At 40.7% G+C, this 19,176-nt stretch overlaps 3 protein-coding genes across 6 annotated transcripts; 2 read left to right on the forward strand and 1 right to left on the reverse strand.

Moving 5' to 3' along the window:
* Positions 1–202: 202 nt before the first annotated feature.
* LOC147253221 (C-Jun-amino-terminal kinase-interacting protein 4) lies at positions 203–12,578 on the forward strand. 2 transcript variants are annotated; one of them, XM_086218282.1, is made up of 28 exons: positions 203–341; positions 1,607–1,967; positions 2,069–2,263; positions 2,375–2,495; positions 3,375–3,445; positions 3,623–3,690; positions 4,817–4,868; positions 4,947–5,116; positions 5,218–5,504; positions 6,297–6,354; positions 6,542–6,694; positions 6,810–6,852; positions 7,518–7,645; positions 7,782–7,835; positions 8,506–8,640; positions 8,743–8,875; positions 9,010–9,096; positions 9,183–9,230; positions 9,351–9,492; positions 9,597–9,639; positions 9,736–9,816; positions 9,942–10,009; positions 10,097–10,245; positions 10,325–10,496; positions 10,823–10,936; positions 11,010–11,108; positions 11,193–11,279; positions 11,426–12,578. In XM_086218282.1, exons 2-28 carry the CDS (start codon positions 1,869–1,871, stop codon positions 11,542–11,544), a joined length of 2,976 nt encoding a protein of 991 aa, XP_086074408.1. In that variant the 5' UTR covers positions 203–341; positions 1,607–1,868; the 3' UTR covers positions 11,545–12,578. The 2 variants fall into 2 exon arrangements, with proteins under 2 accessions (XP_086074408.1, XP_086074409.1); XM_086218283.1 differs by having other exon boundaries at positions 3,623–3,687; positions 11,426–12,577.
* On the reverse strand, positions 12,053–13,714 carry LOC147253222 (transmembrane protein 238-like). Its single transcript, XM_086218284.1, has 2 exons — positions 13,605–13,714; positions 12,053–13,289 (listed from the first exon to the last, which is right to left on the reverse strand). Exon 2 carries the CDS (start codon positions 13,285–13,287, stop codon positions 12,958–12,960), a length of 330 nt encoding a protein of 109 aa, XP_086074410.1. The 5' UTR covers positions 13,288–13,289; positions 13,605–13,714; the 3' UTR covers positions 12,053–12,957.
* A 357-nt stretch (positions 13,715–14,071) lies between these two features.
* ccdc106a (coiled-coil domain containing 106a) lies at positions 14,072–18,773 on the forward strand. Of its 3 annotated transcripts, none has more exons than XM_086217164.1 (8): positions 14,072–14,192; positions 14,681–14,750; positions 14,838–14,936; positions 15,046–15,267; positions 15,380–15,433; positions 15,549–15,830; positions 15,940–16,107; positions 16,193–18,773. In XM_086217164.1, the coding sequence occupies exons 2-8, from the start codon at positions 14,681–14,683 to the stop codon at positions 16,507–16,509; spliced, it is 1,212 nt and encodes a 403-aa protein (XP_086073290.1). In that variant the 5' UTR covers positions 14,072–14,192; the 3' UTR covers positions 16,510–18,773. The 3 variants fall into 3 exon arrangements, with proteins under 3 accessions (XP_086073290.1, XP_086073291.1, XP_086073292.1); XM_086217165.1 differs by having other exon boundaries at positions 14,094–14,140; XM_086217166.1 differs by lacking the exon at positions 14,072–14,192 and adding an exon at positions 14,522–14,557.
* The last annotated feature ends 403 nt before the right edge of the window (positions 18,774–19,176 follow it).

Here is a 19,176-nt window from a genome sequence, read left to right on the forward strand (position 1 = left end):
CGATCAGACTTGAAAAGTTCAGGTCACCTGACAGACCAGTGCAAACTCCTTTGGTCACGTGTCACCGTTCAAGTTTCAGGAAACTTTTCTTCTCCTTCTGAAAACAAAACTGTACATGCCCCGCCTTCTCTCCACCGCCATTGGTTACCGTCGCCGTCTCCCGTGTTCTGATTGGCTAATTGGAGTCACGTCCGCACGCATCGGAATCAAACAACACCCCCTTTCTTTACCAACTCGTTTATGTGTAGCTGTTGATTGACATATTCTCCGAAGAATAAACAAGCGAAATTTCTGTCTTCTGGAGAGGAGAAATGAAGGGAACCAGGATTCTGGCCTGAAGGGTGAGTTTGTTGAGCGGCAGACGAACAACGCGACGATTCGGCTGGTTCTGGCAAAGTCTCAACTTTGTCAACTTGCTGCCAAATATCTCTCAAGGTGTCCACTGTCAGTCACATTACTTATTTATACAGCCCGTCCATTCAAATGCGTCCTTCTAACTCTTGTGTTCGTCCTAGCAAACATGTAAAACCACCAAACAAGTTATTTGAACCTGTCGCTGAGTTTGTGCCTAGTCGTTGTGTTTGTGCTATTTGTGGCTTGGTGTAGGTTCGTCTCCCAAGTTATATTCCTTTATGAGAGAAGCGTGACTTGTGTTTCTCTTAATGTAGCTCCAGGCTTTAGAGCTCGCTAGTAAACTTTGTATACTTTTAAATTCCATGCAACTTTCTCCCTACATATGTAAAGAAACTGGTGTTGAGGCAGCAGCTAGTGACGATTTCCACTGCTGGTCTGTTTGCCGTTAAAATGCAGGAGAGGCGATATTTGCTGAAGGCAAAATGTGTCAAAATCCCATTCAAAACGAATATTGTGGTGCTGTAGAGATAATCCAGGCTGCTTTTCTCCAAGGAAAACACCTTTGATTGGTACAATCAGAAATTACATCATTTTTATGACGTTATATGTTACAATTTTCATCGTTTGTTGATCTAAAAAGCAATGATTTTTGGGGCTTTTTTAAAAAAAAATTTTTTTTAAACGTTTAGAAGTAGTGGGAAATGTCACAAACGTGTGAAGGTGACAAATAGCCATTTATTCTTTACCATCCCGAAAGACAAGAAATACCATGAAATCTAGAATAGAGAGATTGCTTGGAACATTTGCAATAAAAAAGAAAGAAAAGAAAAAAAAGATTCATGCAATGCAGAATACTTCTCTTGTCTTTCATGCTTGCCATCAAAGTGTTTGGATCTGTAAAAGTGTTGCTCCACGCTACAAAAAGGAGTGTAACCAATGTTGTATTCAGTGACACACTATTTTAGCATAATTACCATTTCGATCAACAAATTGTTGATCTTGAATATCTCTTCAGTGCACACCTCTGACTTACAACCATTAGGATGTAAATTTCATCCTTGCTCAACGGTTTCTTTGTTTTTATTTGCTGTTAAAGAAACCATATTAGTCACAGATCGTAATTGCAGTAAACCACATGACCACGTTCCACCTATTAGGTTGCAGTTGGAAGTTATCGTATTGCATGAAGCATTTATGCCATCAGATATTATCACATTTTCTTTATCCTATCTTTTTTTTCTCCCTCTTTTAGGTCAAAACACCCGTGACATCAGAGGAGCAATACAGGAGAGAGACTGTTAACTCTAGAGGATGCTTCCCCTGTCAGGTCCAGACGGAGCATGAATTCGGGGAAGATGGGTGGTGCTGGTGTGAGCAGAAAAGTTAGAAACCTCGATAAACTAGAAATATTAGTCGTGGGGAATTATAGTCAGTTGCACCCTTTGTCACTAAACTGATTAATGGAGTTGTAAAGTCAGTTTCTTTGGGTGTGGAAACAAAACAGTAATTGGGCGATGGAGTACAGTGACAGAGTTCTGTGTGGGACCGGCGAGGTGGAGCTGGATCCCAATATTGTGAGTGAAGAAGCAGGAAAACTCTATTCAGAACTACAGGTAACATGAACCCTGATTTCTTTCAATTTACATCAGTTTTCTTGAACATTATGGTAGTTTTTAATTATTTTGTTTCCAATGATTGCTCCGCCCTATCACAGACAGTTATTGAGACCCATGGTGAGGGTGTGGTGGAGTCGTTGGTGCCCATATTTGTGTGGGTCCTTGAGGGGCTGGCCAGCTGTAAAGCCCAGTTGAGAGACCGGGAGGAGGAAGCGGAGAGAGAGAAAAGTGATCGAGAAGGGCTGCTGGACAGATACCAAGCTGAAAAAGCCCTGAGGAAAGAAACTCAAGAGGTGTGAAATTGTTTGGGAAAAAAAAAGACAAGCAATGACACAGTGTGTTTTGCATGAATTACGCCGCATGTTTAAAGTGTGTTTTGACGCTGATCTCTTTGTTTCCTCCAGAGGTACCTGGAGCTGGATGATCAAATGGAGCAGGAGAGGAGAGCCATGAGAGGGAGGGAAAAGGAGCGAGAACGCAGACAGAGAGACTTAGAGAAGAAAGCGAGAGAGCAAGCGGATCAACGTGAGTATTTCGCTACTGACTGTGACAAATGGTGTATTAGTCATGTTGATTTTTATCAACTGCTCTTTTTCTCCATTCATCTTTCAATATTATCATCTCCAATAAATATATAGCAAAATTCCAGGATACATGTCCAAACACGATCTAGAAAAAAACAATTTCATGCTTTCATTTCCAGTAGATTAGTCTACTGCCGGAGTCTTTTCTCCAACCCCCCCCCCAAAAAAAACAAAAATCCCTGGGGCACTGGGGTAGATGCAGCTCAGTCAAAAAGGCTGCAGCTAGAATACCAACAAGGACCAAGAGAGCTGAACATATCACTCCAGTCCTCAGAGTCACAGAGACCTGATACTGGTGTTTAAATCATTTCATGGTTCAAGGCCTGAGCTCATCTCTGTCTTGATCCATTCGATCAGCCCGCTAGACCTCTTAGAATTCAACCTAGAACCAAAACACAGCACGGTGAAGCTTCGTTCACTTCTCATGCTACATATAGTTGGAATAAACTTCTAGAAAAAAAATGAGACAAACAACAGCGAGCTTAAGACTGTTATGTTCACTTTTGCATGTAATTGCTAACAATTGCGCTATGAATCCTAAATGCACTGTAACTTTTTAATGGATTTTTACTGTTTTTTTATGTGATATTTCTTAATCTTTTTATGCTCTGTTCCATTATGAATTTCTATGTGAAGCACTTTGAATTGCCATTGTGCGGGAAAAGTGCTACATAAATAATATTGCTTGCTTCTCTTCATATCATATTGGACTGTGTTGAAGCGGAGCCGCAGTCTATAAAGTTTTCAATTATACTCGGTCAGATTCATTTATTACCAGAGAGTGGCAATAACAGCTGAAGACACTTTTGCTTCCTTGCAGTGGTGGCCTTGGAGGAGCAGAAGTCAAACCTGAGTAGAGAACTGAGCACACTGAGACACACTCACAACAAGGTCAGACACTTCTGTCGAGTCTAAACCTCTGTGTGTGTGTGTGTGTGTGTGTGTGTGTGTGTGTGTGTGCTGTTTTATCCACACACAGACACGTCTTAAATACCCCGTGACGCCATATTTTGCGTCTGTTTTTGTCAGTATTTTTCTTCCAACTTGTCCTGGCCTTCTCTCCTCCAGTTGGCTCACACGTATCGGGAACTGCTGGAAAAGAGGAAGGATTCTGAAAGAGATTCACCTCTGAGGTTGTTTGTAATTATTGCTTCTTTTTTTCATCTTTTAAATTGTTTTCGTAAACTCAATTCTTGTGAGTTTAACATGAATTATACACAGTATTTAAGCCCTGCGTGATGCAGCGCACAACAAAATCAGGTCTACGCAAAACATCAACACAACATTATCTCCAGTTATCACGATACCAATGACGATTGTGCCGTTTGTGAATGTTGAAACAACAAATTTAGCTTTTAAACACACCGCAATTGTCAATAACTGTACAACATTCAGACACATTTGTTGTTTTTATATCTGTTAAAGGATATGTGTGGTGAAAACAAACAGATCCCATTAAAAGACCAAAACCAAAAAAGAAGCACCACCTCTTTCCATCTATTACAAATAGTCCCCATCCCACCACAGCCGTGTCTGGAAGTAGTCCCTAACAAACACTCAGCTTACTTCTGTTTGAGCAAATAGTGGAAAAAAAATGCAGTGTCCAGCGGCCCTTTTTCATCTGAAGACTTTTTAAAAGATTTGTGAGCAGCAACCAGCACACTTATGGCTGACTACAACAGTCAGAATAGGACTTTTTAAAGATATTGACAAAGAGACTAACAGAGTAGCAACAAGTAGTTGATAGGCAGAATGAAAGAAAATTCATCACTAACTGCCTCACTGAGTCAGTTTTCAAGCAAAAATGACGAATATTTGCCTGTTCCAGACTCTTGAAAAATCTGGATTTATGCTTCTTGTTTGTTGTGTATGTGACAGAAAATAAAGTCTTCGGTTTTAGAACAGTTGGATAAACAAAAAAAAGCTATTTGAACACAACTTTAATTTTTCTGGCATTTTCTATTTCCTTGACGTTTGATTAATCTTAAAAACAACCGTCAGATTGATTGATTGATGATGGGTTTAATCTGTAGCTGCAGCCCCAGTTAGTTTTCATTACTGACAACATATAAATACAGTTAGACCAGCTTTTTTTGTTTAATTGGGTGTTTTTGAAAGGACTTGCTCATTACTCGGGGTGTGAAAGTAAAATTTGTCTCACAATCGACAGAAAATGATAAATGTTGCAGAAAGAAGCTGCTAAACGTTTGAAATAAGCACAAACCGATACTGTGTGCTCACGTGCATCTGTCGCACATTTAGGAATCACATACGTCCCCAAGAGTTTCCATCCAACCAGGTCTTGTCAGAACAGGTGAGCAGACACACACTTAATATATCTGAACTTTAACCCAAGTTTTTGAGTAATATTTGGTGTCTCTCATTTAAACAGATCCTTCAAAGACCACATTCAAACTCTGGTCCCCCGTGTTTAGACGATCTTGTTACCAGGGAGGAAAAGGCGATTGACATTGTTGGGAAGTCAAGCTCATATCAGTTGGTCAGTGACATCATCAGCTCCACTCCTGAGCTGGAACAGTTTAATGGCTGCATGGATGCAAGGTAACAGTCGGAAACCATGACTGACTCCGTTTGTGTCAGGCAGTGATTATTTATTTGTATTTTTTATTCTCTTTTACCTTCATCATCATGATCATCGTTAGCACCCCGGTCAGAGCTAACACGGAAGATGCTCCGGGGGACGACTTGGAGACCAGCTTGGAGGATGAGTTGAGGGAGGTGGCGGAGAAGGAGGTGGGGAAGGAGCCTAAGTTAGAGGAGGAGAAGAAAGAAAAGATGCACGAGAAGGGCCAGAGGGAGGAGGAGGATGAGGTGGAGGAAGATGATAGCATGGAGTGGGAACTACGCAACACCGACTCTGTGTTCTCTGAACTGTCAGAGCTGAGTCGGGACTACGTGGAGAGTGTAGACCGAGGGGCCAGCATCAGAGGTAACCGCATGAAAAACACACATCCATAGAGAATGGTTGCTTTTCCTTTATGTTAACCAGGCGTTTGATCAGGGGGCACAATAAGGCCCAGGAATGTGTATTGTTGCATTAGTCGATTTTGAACCTACACTGAAAAATGTTGTGGATTCATCATGAGAGGCAGATATCTGTGTATCTCTGAGACAATGGCTGCTTTGTCTGTCATACTGCCTCCGTACACAAATGTGAGGCTCACAGATTTTGGAGCATTAAAACTTATCTGGCAAGATAAGTTCCAGATACTCATTCACCCATCTGGTACGAACATCTCACATGAGCAGAGTATGCAAGAGGAGCAGGGAAAAAAAGAAAGAGCACATTGTTTACACATTGTTTAATATATTTTGTTCTTAAGCTATGTTTAAGACAAACCTGATGGTGCCTAACACATAAAAGAAAGATCTTCCACACAGGGAGGCAGACAACATCAATAAATCATTGCTATCGGATAGGGTGCTTACTCTGTATTGGCTGCTACCATGAAGTGTGTATTTCCAGATTTACATTCACTCGCCAGTTTAAAAAGTTTCATTTTTTTTCATCTGATCTGTTTATGTTGCTCTCAGAGGTGTCAGACAAGCGAGTGTATTTCCTGCTCCCGTGAGTTGAAGAGGCTCTCTTTGTTCAAGCTCTCATGACAGTTTTAACCATCCTGCTGTACCCATGTGAACACAAACGCAGCAACCATTAGACCCATCCTCCCCTCAGATTAAAGTCGATGTGATCTTGTATTGTAATACTTTCTCTTTCCAGGCAGTACAGACCAGTTTGAGGAGATTCTTTCTCAGTATGAGGAACTGAAAGTCAACCAGTGAGTCCTAATTTTTCTGGCCTTCTCTTTGCTTGTTCATCGTGATCATTTCAGCGTTCTCCATTTGTCTGGGCTCCAGTGATTCAGACACAAATTAATCGTAGGACGTGGATTTTATACTCACTAATTTGTTGGAAATAACTTTTTTTTTTTTTCTAACCCTGAATCTTTGATATCTGTGTTTCAGTGAGCTGGTAGAAGCTGCCCGTAAGGCTTTATTATCTCGGGTCGTAGAACTGACGGATGATCGTTCTGCTCTCAACCTGGAAGTGACCTCACTCCAGGAAACGGTTTTTCGGCTAGAGGGCCGTATGAAGGAGAAGGAAGAGGAAATTAAAAGGTCAATGAAATGTTTTCATTGTTTTAATAGTGTTTTGATAATTATTTTTGTCAAAATGTCTTGCAGTTCTTTTACCAGCTATTAAATTTGATCATTTCTGTGCACTGTTTCATAGACTTCGGGAAGAAGTGGAGGCATGCCAATCTGAGGATCCTGATGTCAGTAGACAGCAGTTGGCTTTATATTTAAATCTGTCATACTTGAACAAAATTTACGTAAAATTATCAGTGCACCTCCATCTGCTGCTGTCAGGCAAACATTAGGAATCAGTCCACGATGACGAGTGCTCCCTCTCTCTGTCTGTCTGCTGACGTCTTACAGAGCCACACAACTTTCATCATTCAGTCCACCCAGCTCTTATTAAACCATGTGAATTAGTCGGGATCCCGATCAGTTCATTACTCAAGGACTATCTAGAGTGACAGCTGTTGTGCACATCATTCATTAATTTTCAGGATATTTTTGTCCTCACATTAAAATATTGCTCAGCGTTAAATCACCCCTAGCTCTGAGTAAAATCTCTGCATGTATTATCTATCAGGAGAATCAATGCAAAAACATCCCGTGAGTCAAACTTAGGAAATCCAGGATGTTCCCCCCCCCCTAAAATGTTGTTTATGCCTTTTTTAATATGATTTTTCAAAATGTACACTGTATTTAGTATGTGATGGAAACTCAGCTACTATTATGTTTTAAAGTTTAGTTAATCAGAAATACTACAGCAGGCAAATGTTTTTGAAATCCAGTGAATACTTCATGTCAATTATGATACACAAAACTCGTGCAAGTTCTCCATTAAATGACATTAACTCTTTCTGTTCAGGCTTCTCTACCCACCTCCATGCGCCACTTCTCCCGTTCTGAAATGGCTCGTGTGGTGATGGAGAAGAACCAATATAAGCAGCGTCTGTTTGAGCTGCAGGAGGCGATGAGACGCAGCCAGACGCTCAGGTGACTCTGCTACTACATCAACAAACCTTTCAAATCTTTTGAAAGGGAGAGATTATGATTTGGTTTAATTCTAACTGACATAGTGGGTTATTTTTTTAATATACTTTTTTTTTTTTTTTTTTTTACATTTTTATAGAGCAACAAAGGAAGAGCGATTGTCTGCAGATAGAAGCTCAGGAGTCTGGAAAAAGTAAGTGTTCTTAAAGGTTCAGCTGACATTACACTTCATACACCTGCTCTCATTGATAAAGTAAAGACAGTTTAGATGTCCTAACACTCGAGATCTCACTGGTGTATGGTTGTTCTCTGAGCCCTGCTGCTGTGTTCAGGCCAAAGACATAAAACTGCCTCAGGAATGCAGTTATAACCCAATAACGTAGATAATATTACCCTGTGCTAAAACAAAAGGGAAGGCTGAAATTTGTTTGAAGCTCTGCTATCTTGATCTTCTCTTGTCACCTATCGCCAATAAACACACAAAAATATCAATTGCAAAGCTTCTGGGAATGCTTCTCCTACTTCTTCCAATTCTTCTGCTCTGTAGCTTGTTTTCTAAAATAGTCACAAAATAATTGCTGTTCAGGATTTACTTTTTAAAGCTTTACTTAAATATGTGCATTTGCAACTTCTAAAGTTGTTACAAGACTGCTTGACATGGATGTGAAGCGAGTTGAGCACTGTGAGAAGGGTAGCTATGTTTCAATGAGTAAACAATGTCAGCTGAGCAATACCAAAGTCCTCTCTTAACAGCCTCTTGACAGTATTTAACAGGTTTGGTGGTCAAGATAATGTGGTATTATAATTTTATAGTCGTGTTTTGTGGTTGTTATAAAATATTCAGAATGTTTCCTTTATTACAGGTTCAACCGGTTTTTCGGCCTGACCAAGCAGCCCTTACTGCTGCCTCCTGCTTTCGCTCTGCCAACGTCTCCGTCACTCACTCGCTCTCCTCTGGGGTCCCCACAGCTACATACCGTCAGTCAAACTCAGGCCGAGTAAGATTGTCTTGCTCTTCCTCTATCTGTGTAAATAACTGAAACTGAATGAAATACATTTAAAATTGATATGAAAATAAATCGCTCTCTCTGTCTCTCCAGATCTGCTTCTCCAGCTGCTCCGTCGCCTCGTGTCAGGAGGAGGGAGGTCTACAGAGAAATTCGTTCTCACATTTGGGGAGCACTTGGAAAACGGCAGATCCATGGATGGAGCACGCCACTGGCAAACACAAAGGTAGAAGATATGCATCAAAATGGGAAATGAATTCAGCTTTTATTCACTACAAAACTAGACCAGATAGTTTAACATACATTTGCACATTTTCGCCATCCTAACCATATCCTGGTGGTTCAATGATATAATTGTAGGAGTCTCAGGAACCTGTCCCAGAGCCTAAAGATGTTCCCGTTCTAATGCAGCTCAGGCTGTTGGACCACAGAGACTCCACTGCCAAGGTAAACATTGTTCCTTTTGGATAACATCCTAGAAGAGTTTAAATAGTACCTCTGGAACACTGAAACATGTCTACCATCTATTTCAGCTGAACTGTGCAGCTGCAGTCACACCTGAGGTCTCCGGGGAGGCCACAGTAAGTCCGTTATTATCCTGGTTTAGCTGCTGAATCGTGAACAAAGCACCCATTATGACTAACGCGTCTAGGGACAAGTTGTTTCATGTCATCTTTCCAAACGCAATCCCTCTCTGCCAGTGTTCGGTATGGGTAGTTTCTGGCCCCGCCTCCAGCAGTGACATCACAGTCATTGATCCCGCACGGTCCAACACAGTCCTGGATCAGTTCAGCCTTCCTCCCACAGCTCCTGCCCTCTGTATCTGTGCTGTCCCCCCAGTAGGTCAGTGCTGCAGCAGCCTCCCACACACACAACTTGTACCATTCTGACATTTCACCGGAAACATAGAAGAGTCAATGCAGCTTTGTCTGTTTTTGTTATGTCAGGTGACTCCTCAGGAACTGTGTGGATAGGGACTCAGGAAGGAAGGTACTCTCTGCTGAGTCAGCAGCTCTCTCAAATAAATTAAAGTGTCTTTGAGTAAAACATGTGTGATAAAACACTTCCCTACTGTCTCTTTTACAGTATACTTGTACATTCAGCCTCTGCTGGCAGGAGGCGCTGTCTGCAGTCAGTTTCCCTCTCAGAAAGTGTTCATTCACTCACGTGAGTCCTGAGTTGCACCCATTTGTTCATTTGTATTTAAGTATGACATAAATTGTGACATTAAGTTGTTGTCATGTTTTTCTATGTTTGAACTGAAGCTAGTTGGTATTAACTCAAATTCACAGGTATTCTCAGGGTCAAGTCATAGCTGGTTTAGGTGATGGGACTTTAGCTTTCTTTTCAAGCAGTTCAGGTAATGGCCTCTTATAGTTCTGTCTTAATGTTAATTGATTTCTCCATTTGCCATGTAGCACATAATAAGATGTGCTGTGATTGACAGGTGCCTGGAATCTTCAGTCCCACACACTGATGTCACTTGGATCAGACCCTCTGCAGCCGATCCGCTGCTGCCTTGCTAAAGATGGCCGCTTGTGGGTGGGATACTGGAACAAAGTCCACGTGGTTGACATTAAGACCAAGAAAGTTGAGGTAAGAAACAAAAGAGACACCTTTGATGTCATATGTGTGTTAACCTCTGATAATTCACCAGCATTATTTATCTTTACAGCAAGTGATTTTAGTCTCTGAGCGCAGTGAGCAGCAGGTTCGTTTCCTTTGTGCTGGAGGCAGTGGTGTTTGGACATCCTGCCGCCTGGACCCAGTCCTCAGGCTGTTTGACTGGTGCACCGGACGGCCGCTACAGGAGATTGATTTTACTCCCCTGGCCACCAAAACATTAGGTGATTAATGTTGTAGTTGTGTTTTTTTTTTTTTTTTTAAACACAAAGAAATATCATAAGTTGCAGCATGTATTCAGGTTTTATACAGCTGTCAAATGCTTTTCACCCATAAACATCCATGACTTTTTGAAGAAGTTCATTTATAACCATACATTCCCTGAAACATGTTTACATATAAAGAAATAAATGTGATTTTCTAGCTTTTTCATGATCATGCTCTATCAGTCCTCTTTTATGATTTATCAAAATAAAGATTTAAGTTTTCGTTTGTTGTGGAAGGTAAGGTTTGAGTTTTAGCTCTTTCCCATCTCTCTCCGTCTCTGCAGGCCAAGGGTTCCTGACCCTCTCACCTCTCCAGATCTCGTCTCTCACAGTCATCTCTGGCCGTATGTGGGTGGGCACAGGGGGCGGAGCCATCTTCTCTATCCCATTATCTATAAGTGAGTGTTGAATAGGCTACAAGTACTCTTATATTGTTCAAAGTGTCTTGTATTAATGATGTTGACGGCACAGCATCGGAAGCGGTTTCCATCCCCTATTGCTCCATTGCGTCAGCCCAGCTGTGTTACCATGGACACAGACAAGCTGTCAGATTCATCATAGCTGCACCTGGTAATGATCTTCATTTCTTGCATCAGGGGGATTTGCATGCTTTTATTGGTCCTTTTTGTGACCTTGTGACAATCTTTTTGTCAGGTTGTTTGATCACCTCCCCTGGCAGTGCTGTTACTACCTCTCAGCTCATCCTCAGTGGAGGAGAGGGCTACATCAACTTCCGTATCGGTGAGCTGAAGGACTCAAAATATTTGAGTCTGATTTTGACACCCGTCCTCTGGTTTGAATTAACGTTTTCATCTGTACCCCAAAAATGTTTATGTGCTTTTAATTTGGGCTTGCTTATTACCTAACCAATCAACCTTCCTCCCCAGGAGATGATGCAAGTGACGGTTCGGTTGAGTTGTCTCAAGCTACTCCGCAGCGGTCTGAACGCAGTCACATTATAGTATGGCAGAATCCCAGCCCTCCCATGCCCAGCCCTGCCCTCTGAAACTGTTCATCTCCTGGAAATGCCTCTGGAATAAAAATAGCAATGCAACAGACAGAGACTGCTGAGACATCATTGGAAATGGTGCCTTCAACCAACTTCTCAATAAAGTTTCCTATTGAAGATATTCAACATATGATACAAAGATCTCACATTTTCTTCTGTCTTTGGACTGAATGCATTCAAAAGTGATCCTCTAATAATGTTGCCTTATTATTGCTATTGTCCTGCGGGTTGTTGTGTCAGTAGGTCACAGCTGGAAAGATCTCGTTCTTCATAGACATGTTTACCTCTGCGCAAGCAGTGCTCACTGACATACTCACAGATCTTCATTGCTACTTGCACAGTATCAAGAGAATATCGGTCATAAATTTTTAGGTTTAACTTTATAATGTAGCTACTCTTTAAGAGGCTGTGTGTGTGTGTGTGTGTGTGTGTGTGTGTGTGTGTGTGTGTGTGTGTGTGTGTGTGTGTGTATATATATATATATAAACATATATATATATATATATGTGTGTATATATATATATATATATAAACATATATATATATATATATATATATAAACATTTTTTGTTGACTGTGAATTGGAACAAGGGTTGCTCTTCTGGTATAAAGACAATCAATTTTTATCTCTCGTTTCTGCTATGAGATGTATGATAACTCCTTTGTTAGTTTTGTGTCTGTATTTCCTTCTGTTGTGCATTGTTAGATTTTCTTGTAATTACAAATCCAGCAATGTGGAAAGGTCTCATGAGGTGCAATTCCAATTGCGTGCACACTTTAAAAGTGTTCCTGTATAGAAAATATATATATCACTTCTGCATTATCTAAATGAGCAATTGCAGCACTTGCCTGAAAAAAATATTTATTTGCCTTTGCTTGATTGTTTTAATTGATCTATGTTTTATTTCAATTTCAGTATTTTCTGTAAAACTGGGTAAATACATGCTTTGGCCTATGCAGTTTTTAAATGCCGGTCGCGCTCCTTGCTCTTACAAAGACAATGACGACATGAGTGATCAAATGTGATTGTCATTAAAATGTCTTAATGATCATGTATGATGGTGTAGCGACTTCCGTTTTCAAGTGTGTTGCTTTAATGTGTGGCAGCAGCATCACAGGTCAGGACAGGTTGTGCTTACGGAGCGATGTAATATTTCTGATTCATCTATTTAGTCTCCATATATTGGAATGCACGGGAGTGCATGTTACATTACAGTCATGAGTATAGTCCACGTACAGTTTCAGGAGAGATGATGCAAATCTGCCCTGTTTACTTTATGGAGATATAAACTGACGGTGTTTGTCAGGTGGATAACAGACACTCCTTTGCTTCAGGCACTTTTACTTGGAAGTGGGATTCTTGTTTATGTATCAACCATCTCAGTCTTTGGTATCTGTGGGCTCCTCTTCCTATGTTGGGCTGCTGTGAGTCCTGGGGAGCCGTATCCTGCGGCTCAGGGACCGCGCGAGTCTATCCACAGCCCCACCCATAGTACCCCCTAACTCCTTTCTGGAAGTCAGACCCTCAATGTTGCCACTGTACCACATGACCCAGCCTGCCAGGGATAGTAGCACAAGAAGAGCTCCAGTGTATACCAGCAGATCACCGAAGTCTCGTCCTTGGATCTCCAGTGGAGCAAAGACCCCTAGCAGCAGGGATATCACACCCAAAAGGTCCATCAGAACAGCTAATGCCAGGGCCAGCTTGCAGTGGGACAAACCTTCATACTTGGGTGCCATGGCTGCACAGAAAGACACAGGGAAGATTTAGAAAGTGTGGTACAGCCTGCCTTTAGTACAGCTCACTTCTTCTTTTTTGCCTCTGACTGAATATAATTTTACATTCTGTCAACAAATGATAAGATATGTTCCTCTTAACCTGAGGCACACTCATATGTAACAGTAAAGATTACACAGCAGCTTGTAAATCTAAGAGGTTACAATGCTGGATTTGGTTTTCCTTGACATGTAGTTAACAGGTGCCACACCTGTGTTGTCCTCGCAGCACAGTCTCCTTATCAAATACCTTTTTGGGAAAAAGCTCATGACACACTTACCTTCAAGTTAGCAGATTTGTTGATTATTTAACCATTAAATGTCCACTATTTAAATTGAGATAGCCTGGTGAGTATTGTGCGAACTGAATCCTTCCGCTTCGACTCTCGAATCAACACTGAAACTTGACACCTCGTCACCTGCCTTACCTGTCCTGCAGCTGCCTCTCGCTAGCCCCCCCCCCCCCCCCCGCCAAATGTCGCTCATGTTGTATTTCCTCTTTGCACATGTCCAGACGGCAAACCTCTGTTGGATATTAATGCTGATAATTGTTTGAATCATTATATATTCAGGATATTATCTGTTTTCATGATCTAATTCATTCACAAAGCCATTACTAAAAAATATCAATTTGTAAAATACTCTTAAAAAAAAGTGTATGAAGTTAAATAAGGCTCTGAATACTGCCAGCATTACCTTATTAATGTCATGCCATCCGGAAATGACGCAGGCCTATGCTGAAAAAATAAAAGAGCTATAATTGTTATTGTTAGCTTGTTAGCTAGCGGAAGAACCCGTGAAATGGAGATATGACAGAGTAATAACGTCTTATTACATGTGTGCGATTAAGTTATTACAAACGTAAAGTGGTATGTACTAATATCTGCACAATATATTTGTAAGACGGGATAATAGCAATGTTTAAAAGTCGGAACGAAACACTGAAGTGCAGAGAAAGGATGGGATTGTGATTTTATATTCACAGCTAACCTACATTCTTGCTAACGTTATACCAAGCTAACGATAAGTCGTTTCCATAAGGGGAGCACATTAGCAGACCATAACAAACTCATATTTGAATAGCACGTCCATTTTAAATGTTTCAGTTTATACGTGCGGAACCATCAAGGTGAAAATTAAGCTTTGGTTTGCTGGCTGCCAAAGAAGCTTACATAAATTACGACATCCCTCGTTATGGAAGCTTCCCAATGAGCTGTGCCTTTCAAATTTTCATGTAAACATAATATTTGTGTCGAATACGTCTTCTGTCCAGCACGTTTAAGAAAATGACAGCTCGTTCAGGCCTGTAATATTTCTTAAAAGTCATTAACTAATCAATTCTATTCTGTGTCTTGAGATGGAGGACGGAAACAGATCTGATGCTCCCTCCACATCTAAGAGCCACTCAGGCTCCCTCCACCTGCAGAGTAAGGTTATGAAAAGAACATCTTTTCTTCCCTTAAGACGTGGCATTGCAATTCACTGCTACCATCTTTGCATTGTCTCCTGTTTAGCTCCAAAAAATGAAGATGCTTATGAAATTGCAATCCCCTACGAAGAGAGCAACTTTGAGCAACAAGGATTTTTCAACCAAAGTGATCAAAATTTTGATGGTAATCCCAAATATATTACAAAATAATATTTTCTGTATAATCCCTTTGCAAATAGTTCTCCACAAGCAATATCAATGATTTCTCTAACTACCCTGTCTGACCTCCTCAGAGTCACCGCCATCTGCTGGCCCATCACCAGTCAATAATTCATATATGGTGATCACCAACCTGCGAACCCAGCTGCAAATCTCTCTGGAGAAAAACTCTTGGATGCAGAAAAGAATTGAGGACCTGGAAGAGGAGAGGGATTTCCTCCGTTGCCAGCTGGACCGCTTCATCTTTTCCACAAAAACCCAGGGACAAGATCAGAGCCAGAGCCAGTACAGTAATGGTAAAGGCTGAAATCCCTATCCACAAGAGTTTGATTAGAATGAAAGATTTTATGCTAGAGGTTGCTAAGGATGAAAACTAATTCTAAAAGCTCTACATTTATTTCCCTGTAGGTTATGAGTCAAGACGATTTAACTGGAGAGGGAGACGAGAGGAAGAGCGTCCTGGTAGTTAAGACATAAATATTTGAGCGCTTACCGCTAAATTAAGCTTTTAATTAAAGTATCTGAATTTCCACGTATCGAACACGGATTGTCATTTATCGCTGCATTCTTCTTACAGAGCAACAGAAGACAGACTCCCAGCATTTCCCCTCACGTCAGTTCATCCAACGAAGACCTGGTCCTCCAACTATGGTGCCTTCCAAAAACCATGTCTCCAACCCACTAACTAATCAGCTTGCCTCTATGAATGCTCTGTTCACTTCGCCACAGTCCCAGGCCCTCCTGCAAGGCCACAGCCATAATGTTCCCAGCACAACAGCCAGTAGCAGCAGTGGCAACAGTAACAGCGCTGTGCGATCAGCAATGAGTGAAATGAGTGGGCACAGCAATGTGGGTCCAGGTAATACAAATTCATCTCATTTTTTTGATGCTTGGGAGGTACAAGACATGTCTAATTTTCTGTGAATTACTTATGGTGAGTTTTGCTAAAGCTATCGTTGTTTTAACAGATTCTCTTTCGCTCCTGGGAGAATCTGACGAGTACCTGGAACATGACGGTTACATAGAGGAGGAGGAGTTGATATCGAGTGAGGACGTCATGCCCGATACCATAAACAGCAACAGACATCAGTTAAAAAGAAGGAGGGTCTTCAGAGCCCCTAGGGAGCGACAAAGAGGTAAAAAAACAAAAAAGAAAGAAACTGCTGCAAAAAATTTCATGTGATTGAAGTGCTATAGCTAATTTTCTTGTTCTCCATTCAGTAAAAGATGCCGCTGGAGTGCTTTTTCGCTACAAGAAGATCCTACTCACATATCAGCGCCTGAAAAATATGTCTAAAGCCTTTCAAATCCATGGAGTTGACCGCAACACTGTGGCATCCACCACACCCATTGCTGAGCTGCTGCTAGTTGCTCCAGAGAAGGTGGCAGAGGTGGGAGAGTTTGACCCATCCAAAGAGAAGCTGCTGGACTATGCTCGCCGTTGCTACACTGCGCTGGATGAGGAGACTCTCAGTAGGGTGCAGGCCCTGAAGAAGAACAACCTGCTCCTGCCCATCTCCTACAGGTTCAGGCACTGACACATTCAATAGGAAGTGTCTTTTAAAAACAATGGGAGGGTTGTTAGCAGAGCCGCTCAACTCTGAGGCATAAATATGTCCAGAGACATGAGGAATCATTTTGCCCTCTCAATTCCCCAGGACATGACCACGTTACCATGATACGAATCCTTTGTTTTACAAAAAAGACTTTTCCTATATCCCAAATTTTCTATCAGTAGGATGCACAGTTGCACAAGTTTCTTTAACAAATCCTCCCAGTTAAACAGAAGCTGTAGGAGTGCCTGCTGCAGCCATGAAGAGACAAACACATTGGTTTCATTCATCATTGTGATTCCGACTTTTAATTTTACAATCTGTGACACCCCTGATTATAGTTGGATTACAGTGGCATATTCTTTTTCTTTCGACTCAGATTATGAGTATGATCAGGTTTGGTGCATTCTATGGTCAAGTTCAGTCTTTTTTCTTTTCGAAATCATTCAATTTCCAGAGAGCCTGTATCATTTATAATCATAGCACTTTCTGTCACTTAACTTTATGTTTGTGAATTTTAAAAATATTGTAGCATTCAAACACAACGCCTGTTTATGTTAGATATTACATTCCATTGATTTTTTAGATTTATATCAGATTTTATAAGTGAGCTTGGTTTTCTGGTAAGTTCATTTTATCCTCTAAAATTTCCATGCATCCATTTTCTACTGCTTATCCTGTTAAGGGTTGCGGGGGGTGGGGGGTGGAGCCTATCCCAGCAGCCTTCAGGCGAGAGGTGGGGTTCACCCTGGACAGGTCACCAGTCCATCATAGGGCCAACACATAGAGACAGACAACCATTCACACTCACAGTCACACCTACGGTCAATTTAGAGTATCAATCAGCCTCGTCCCCTCGTGATATCTTTGGACTGTGGGAGGAAGCTGGAGTACCAGAGAGAACCCACGCAGGAACAGGGAGAACATGCAGACTCCACACAGAAAGATCCTGAGCCTGAGCCGGGACTTGAACCTGTCACCTTACTGTGAGGTGACAGTGCTGACCACTGCACCACCGTGCTGCCCCTCAGAAATTTAAACTTACCTTAAACAGAATGTTGGGTTCACTTTCACTCCCTCAACACTAACTGAATTGTAATCTGTGGATCATATCGTGTTCTCTTTTCCTGTCTTTTATGTAGTATTAACAGATTGGGGAGGTCTTGAGGAGGACAGGAAAATAGTTGTGAAATGACAAAGGGTCTTGTAGACTCTTGTAGGATCGTACATAGTGAAAACACATATTTCACATTAGCTAACTTTTGGATGCACAAGACACAGTTTTAATTTAAACAAAGACACCTTTCGAAATGTGCTTAACTTGTAATAACAACATTACAGCTGCATTACTCAATTCCATTGAGGGTTGCACAAAACTTATTTGCGAATTATCTGCACTGAAATACAGTGTGTGTTGTTTCTGATGCTTCTGGTAATGCAGCCCCTTGTTCTGCTTTTGTGATAATAATAAATTTTGTAAAATGTTGCACAGACCATTTACAATGATTATAGTTATATTGACAATTTGTAACATTGTGAAAATTGGGGTCTGTGTGGAATTAGTGGATACCATTCACCCAAACAATTTTATAATGATAACTGAATCCAAAAAGTGACTAGCTTGTGCACAGATCTATCCTCGCTTCCATACGCTTGACTACAAATGCATGTATAAAGAGCTCTTTGATGGTTTGTAGTTTTTAGAAATCCTCATGATTTTCAAATCAAAAATGTATGCTCATAATGTTGTATTTATGATGGTTAAGTGGAATAATAGAATCCCTTATATGGACACAGATAGGTTTACAGAGGTATACAGTAAAGCACGAGTTCATTTAACCTTTTATTCTTTAAGGTTAACAGAGATACGCACTCCCATGTGTGGAAGTGATGATATTTTAAGTCATTGTTTTTATAGTTAAAATGTAAAATAAATACACAGATTCTTGACCAAAAGGCTAAGGTGCAATGTGACTTATAAAGACATACCATGGTGCAGCTTTTTTTTTTAATACTAATCAGTCTCATTTTAATTTCATGTTTATTCCTCTGTAAAAAAAAATCTGTATATCAATGAAACAATGCCCATTATTCACTGTCTACATATGAAGACTCATGTCGTCAAGACATTTCATAGCTTTGTCTGACAAAACTGTAGATAACTTGAACTGTAAGGTCCAATAACACCACTGACTGATAAAATGCTCATGATTTACCACATGTATTGTCAATAAATGTAATTCAAACATCAGGGGCACCATAAGAAATTATGGAAAAAAGAAAAGTATTGTCCTGATTACGTTGGGATGGTGTGAATATATTTTTTTTATTAATGTAATGAACTGTTTTTAATATTGTATTTCAGTCTTTATCCATCCTTTGTACTCGTTCACTGTCATATCCCGAAGACAGTTTCATTGTAACAAACAGTGCAAATATAAGGTGTTTTAAGCCACAAACACGGGACAGATACAGTGGGCAGTGGAAGACTTACAGAAAATTTGCCCTTGTTTGATAAGTTCATTTTCAGTTACTCCCTTTGATTCAGGACCAATTTCATTTCATAATATTCTCTGACATACTTCATGAATAAAATTTGAAGTATATGGAGACTACTACTATAAAATGAAGCGCTTGAGAGGTCTGTCACGA

Source organism: Aulostomus chinensis, chromosome 11 (assembly GCF_037954235.1).
Source record: "Aulostomus chinensis isolate RoL2024-O1b breed Wild chromosome 11, RoL_Achi_v1.0, whole genome shotgun sequence".
In the NCBI taxonomy this organism is placed as follows: domain Eukaryota; kingdom Metazoa; phylum Chordata; class Actinopteri; order Syngnathiformes; family Aulostomidae; genus Aulostomus; species Aulostomus chinensis.

What these genes read in the sequence shown, in the direction of transcription:
- LOC147253221 (XM_086218282.1), top strand. Translation starts at nt 1,869, where the DNA reads ATGGAGTACAGTGACAGAGTTCTGTGTGGGACCGGCGAGGTGGAGCTG. An exon ending in GAGAGAGCAAGCGGATCAAC is followed by an intron (nt 2,496 to 3,374) that starts GTGAGTATTTCG and finishes GCTTCCTTGCAG; the next exon opens with TGGTGGCCTTGGAGGAGCAG. An exon ending in CCTGGCCACCAAAACATTAG is followed by an intron (nt 10,497 to 10,822) that starts GTGATTAATGTT and finishes CCGTCTCTGCAG; the next exon opens with GCCAAGGGTTCCTGACCCTC.
- LOC147253222 (XM_086218284.1), bottom strand. Translation starts at nt 13,287, where the DNA reads ATGGCACCCAAGTATGAAGGTTTGTCCCACTGCAAGCTGGCCCTGGCA.
- ccdc106a (XM_086217164.1), top strand. Translation starts at nt 14,681, where the DNA reads ATGGAGGACGGAAACAGATCTGATGCTCCCTCCACATCTAAGAGCCAC. An exon ending in AGGCTCCCTCCACCTGCAGA is followed by an intron (nt 14,751 to 14,837) that starts GTAAGGTTATGA and finishes TCTCCTGTTTAG; the next exon opens with CTCCAAAAAATGAAGATGCT. An exon ending in AAGTGATCAAAATTTTGATG is followed by an intron (nt 14,937 to 15,045) that starts GTAATCCCAAAT and finishes TGACCTCCTCAG; the next exon opens with AGTCACCGCCATCTGCTGGC.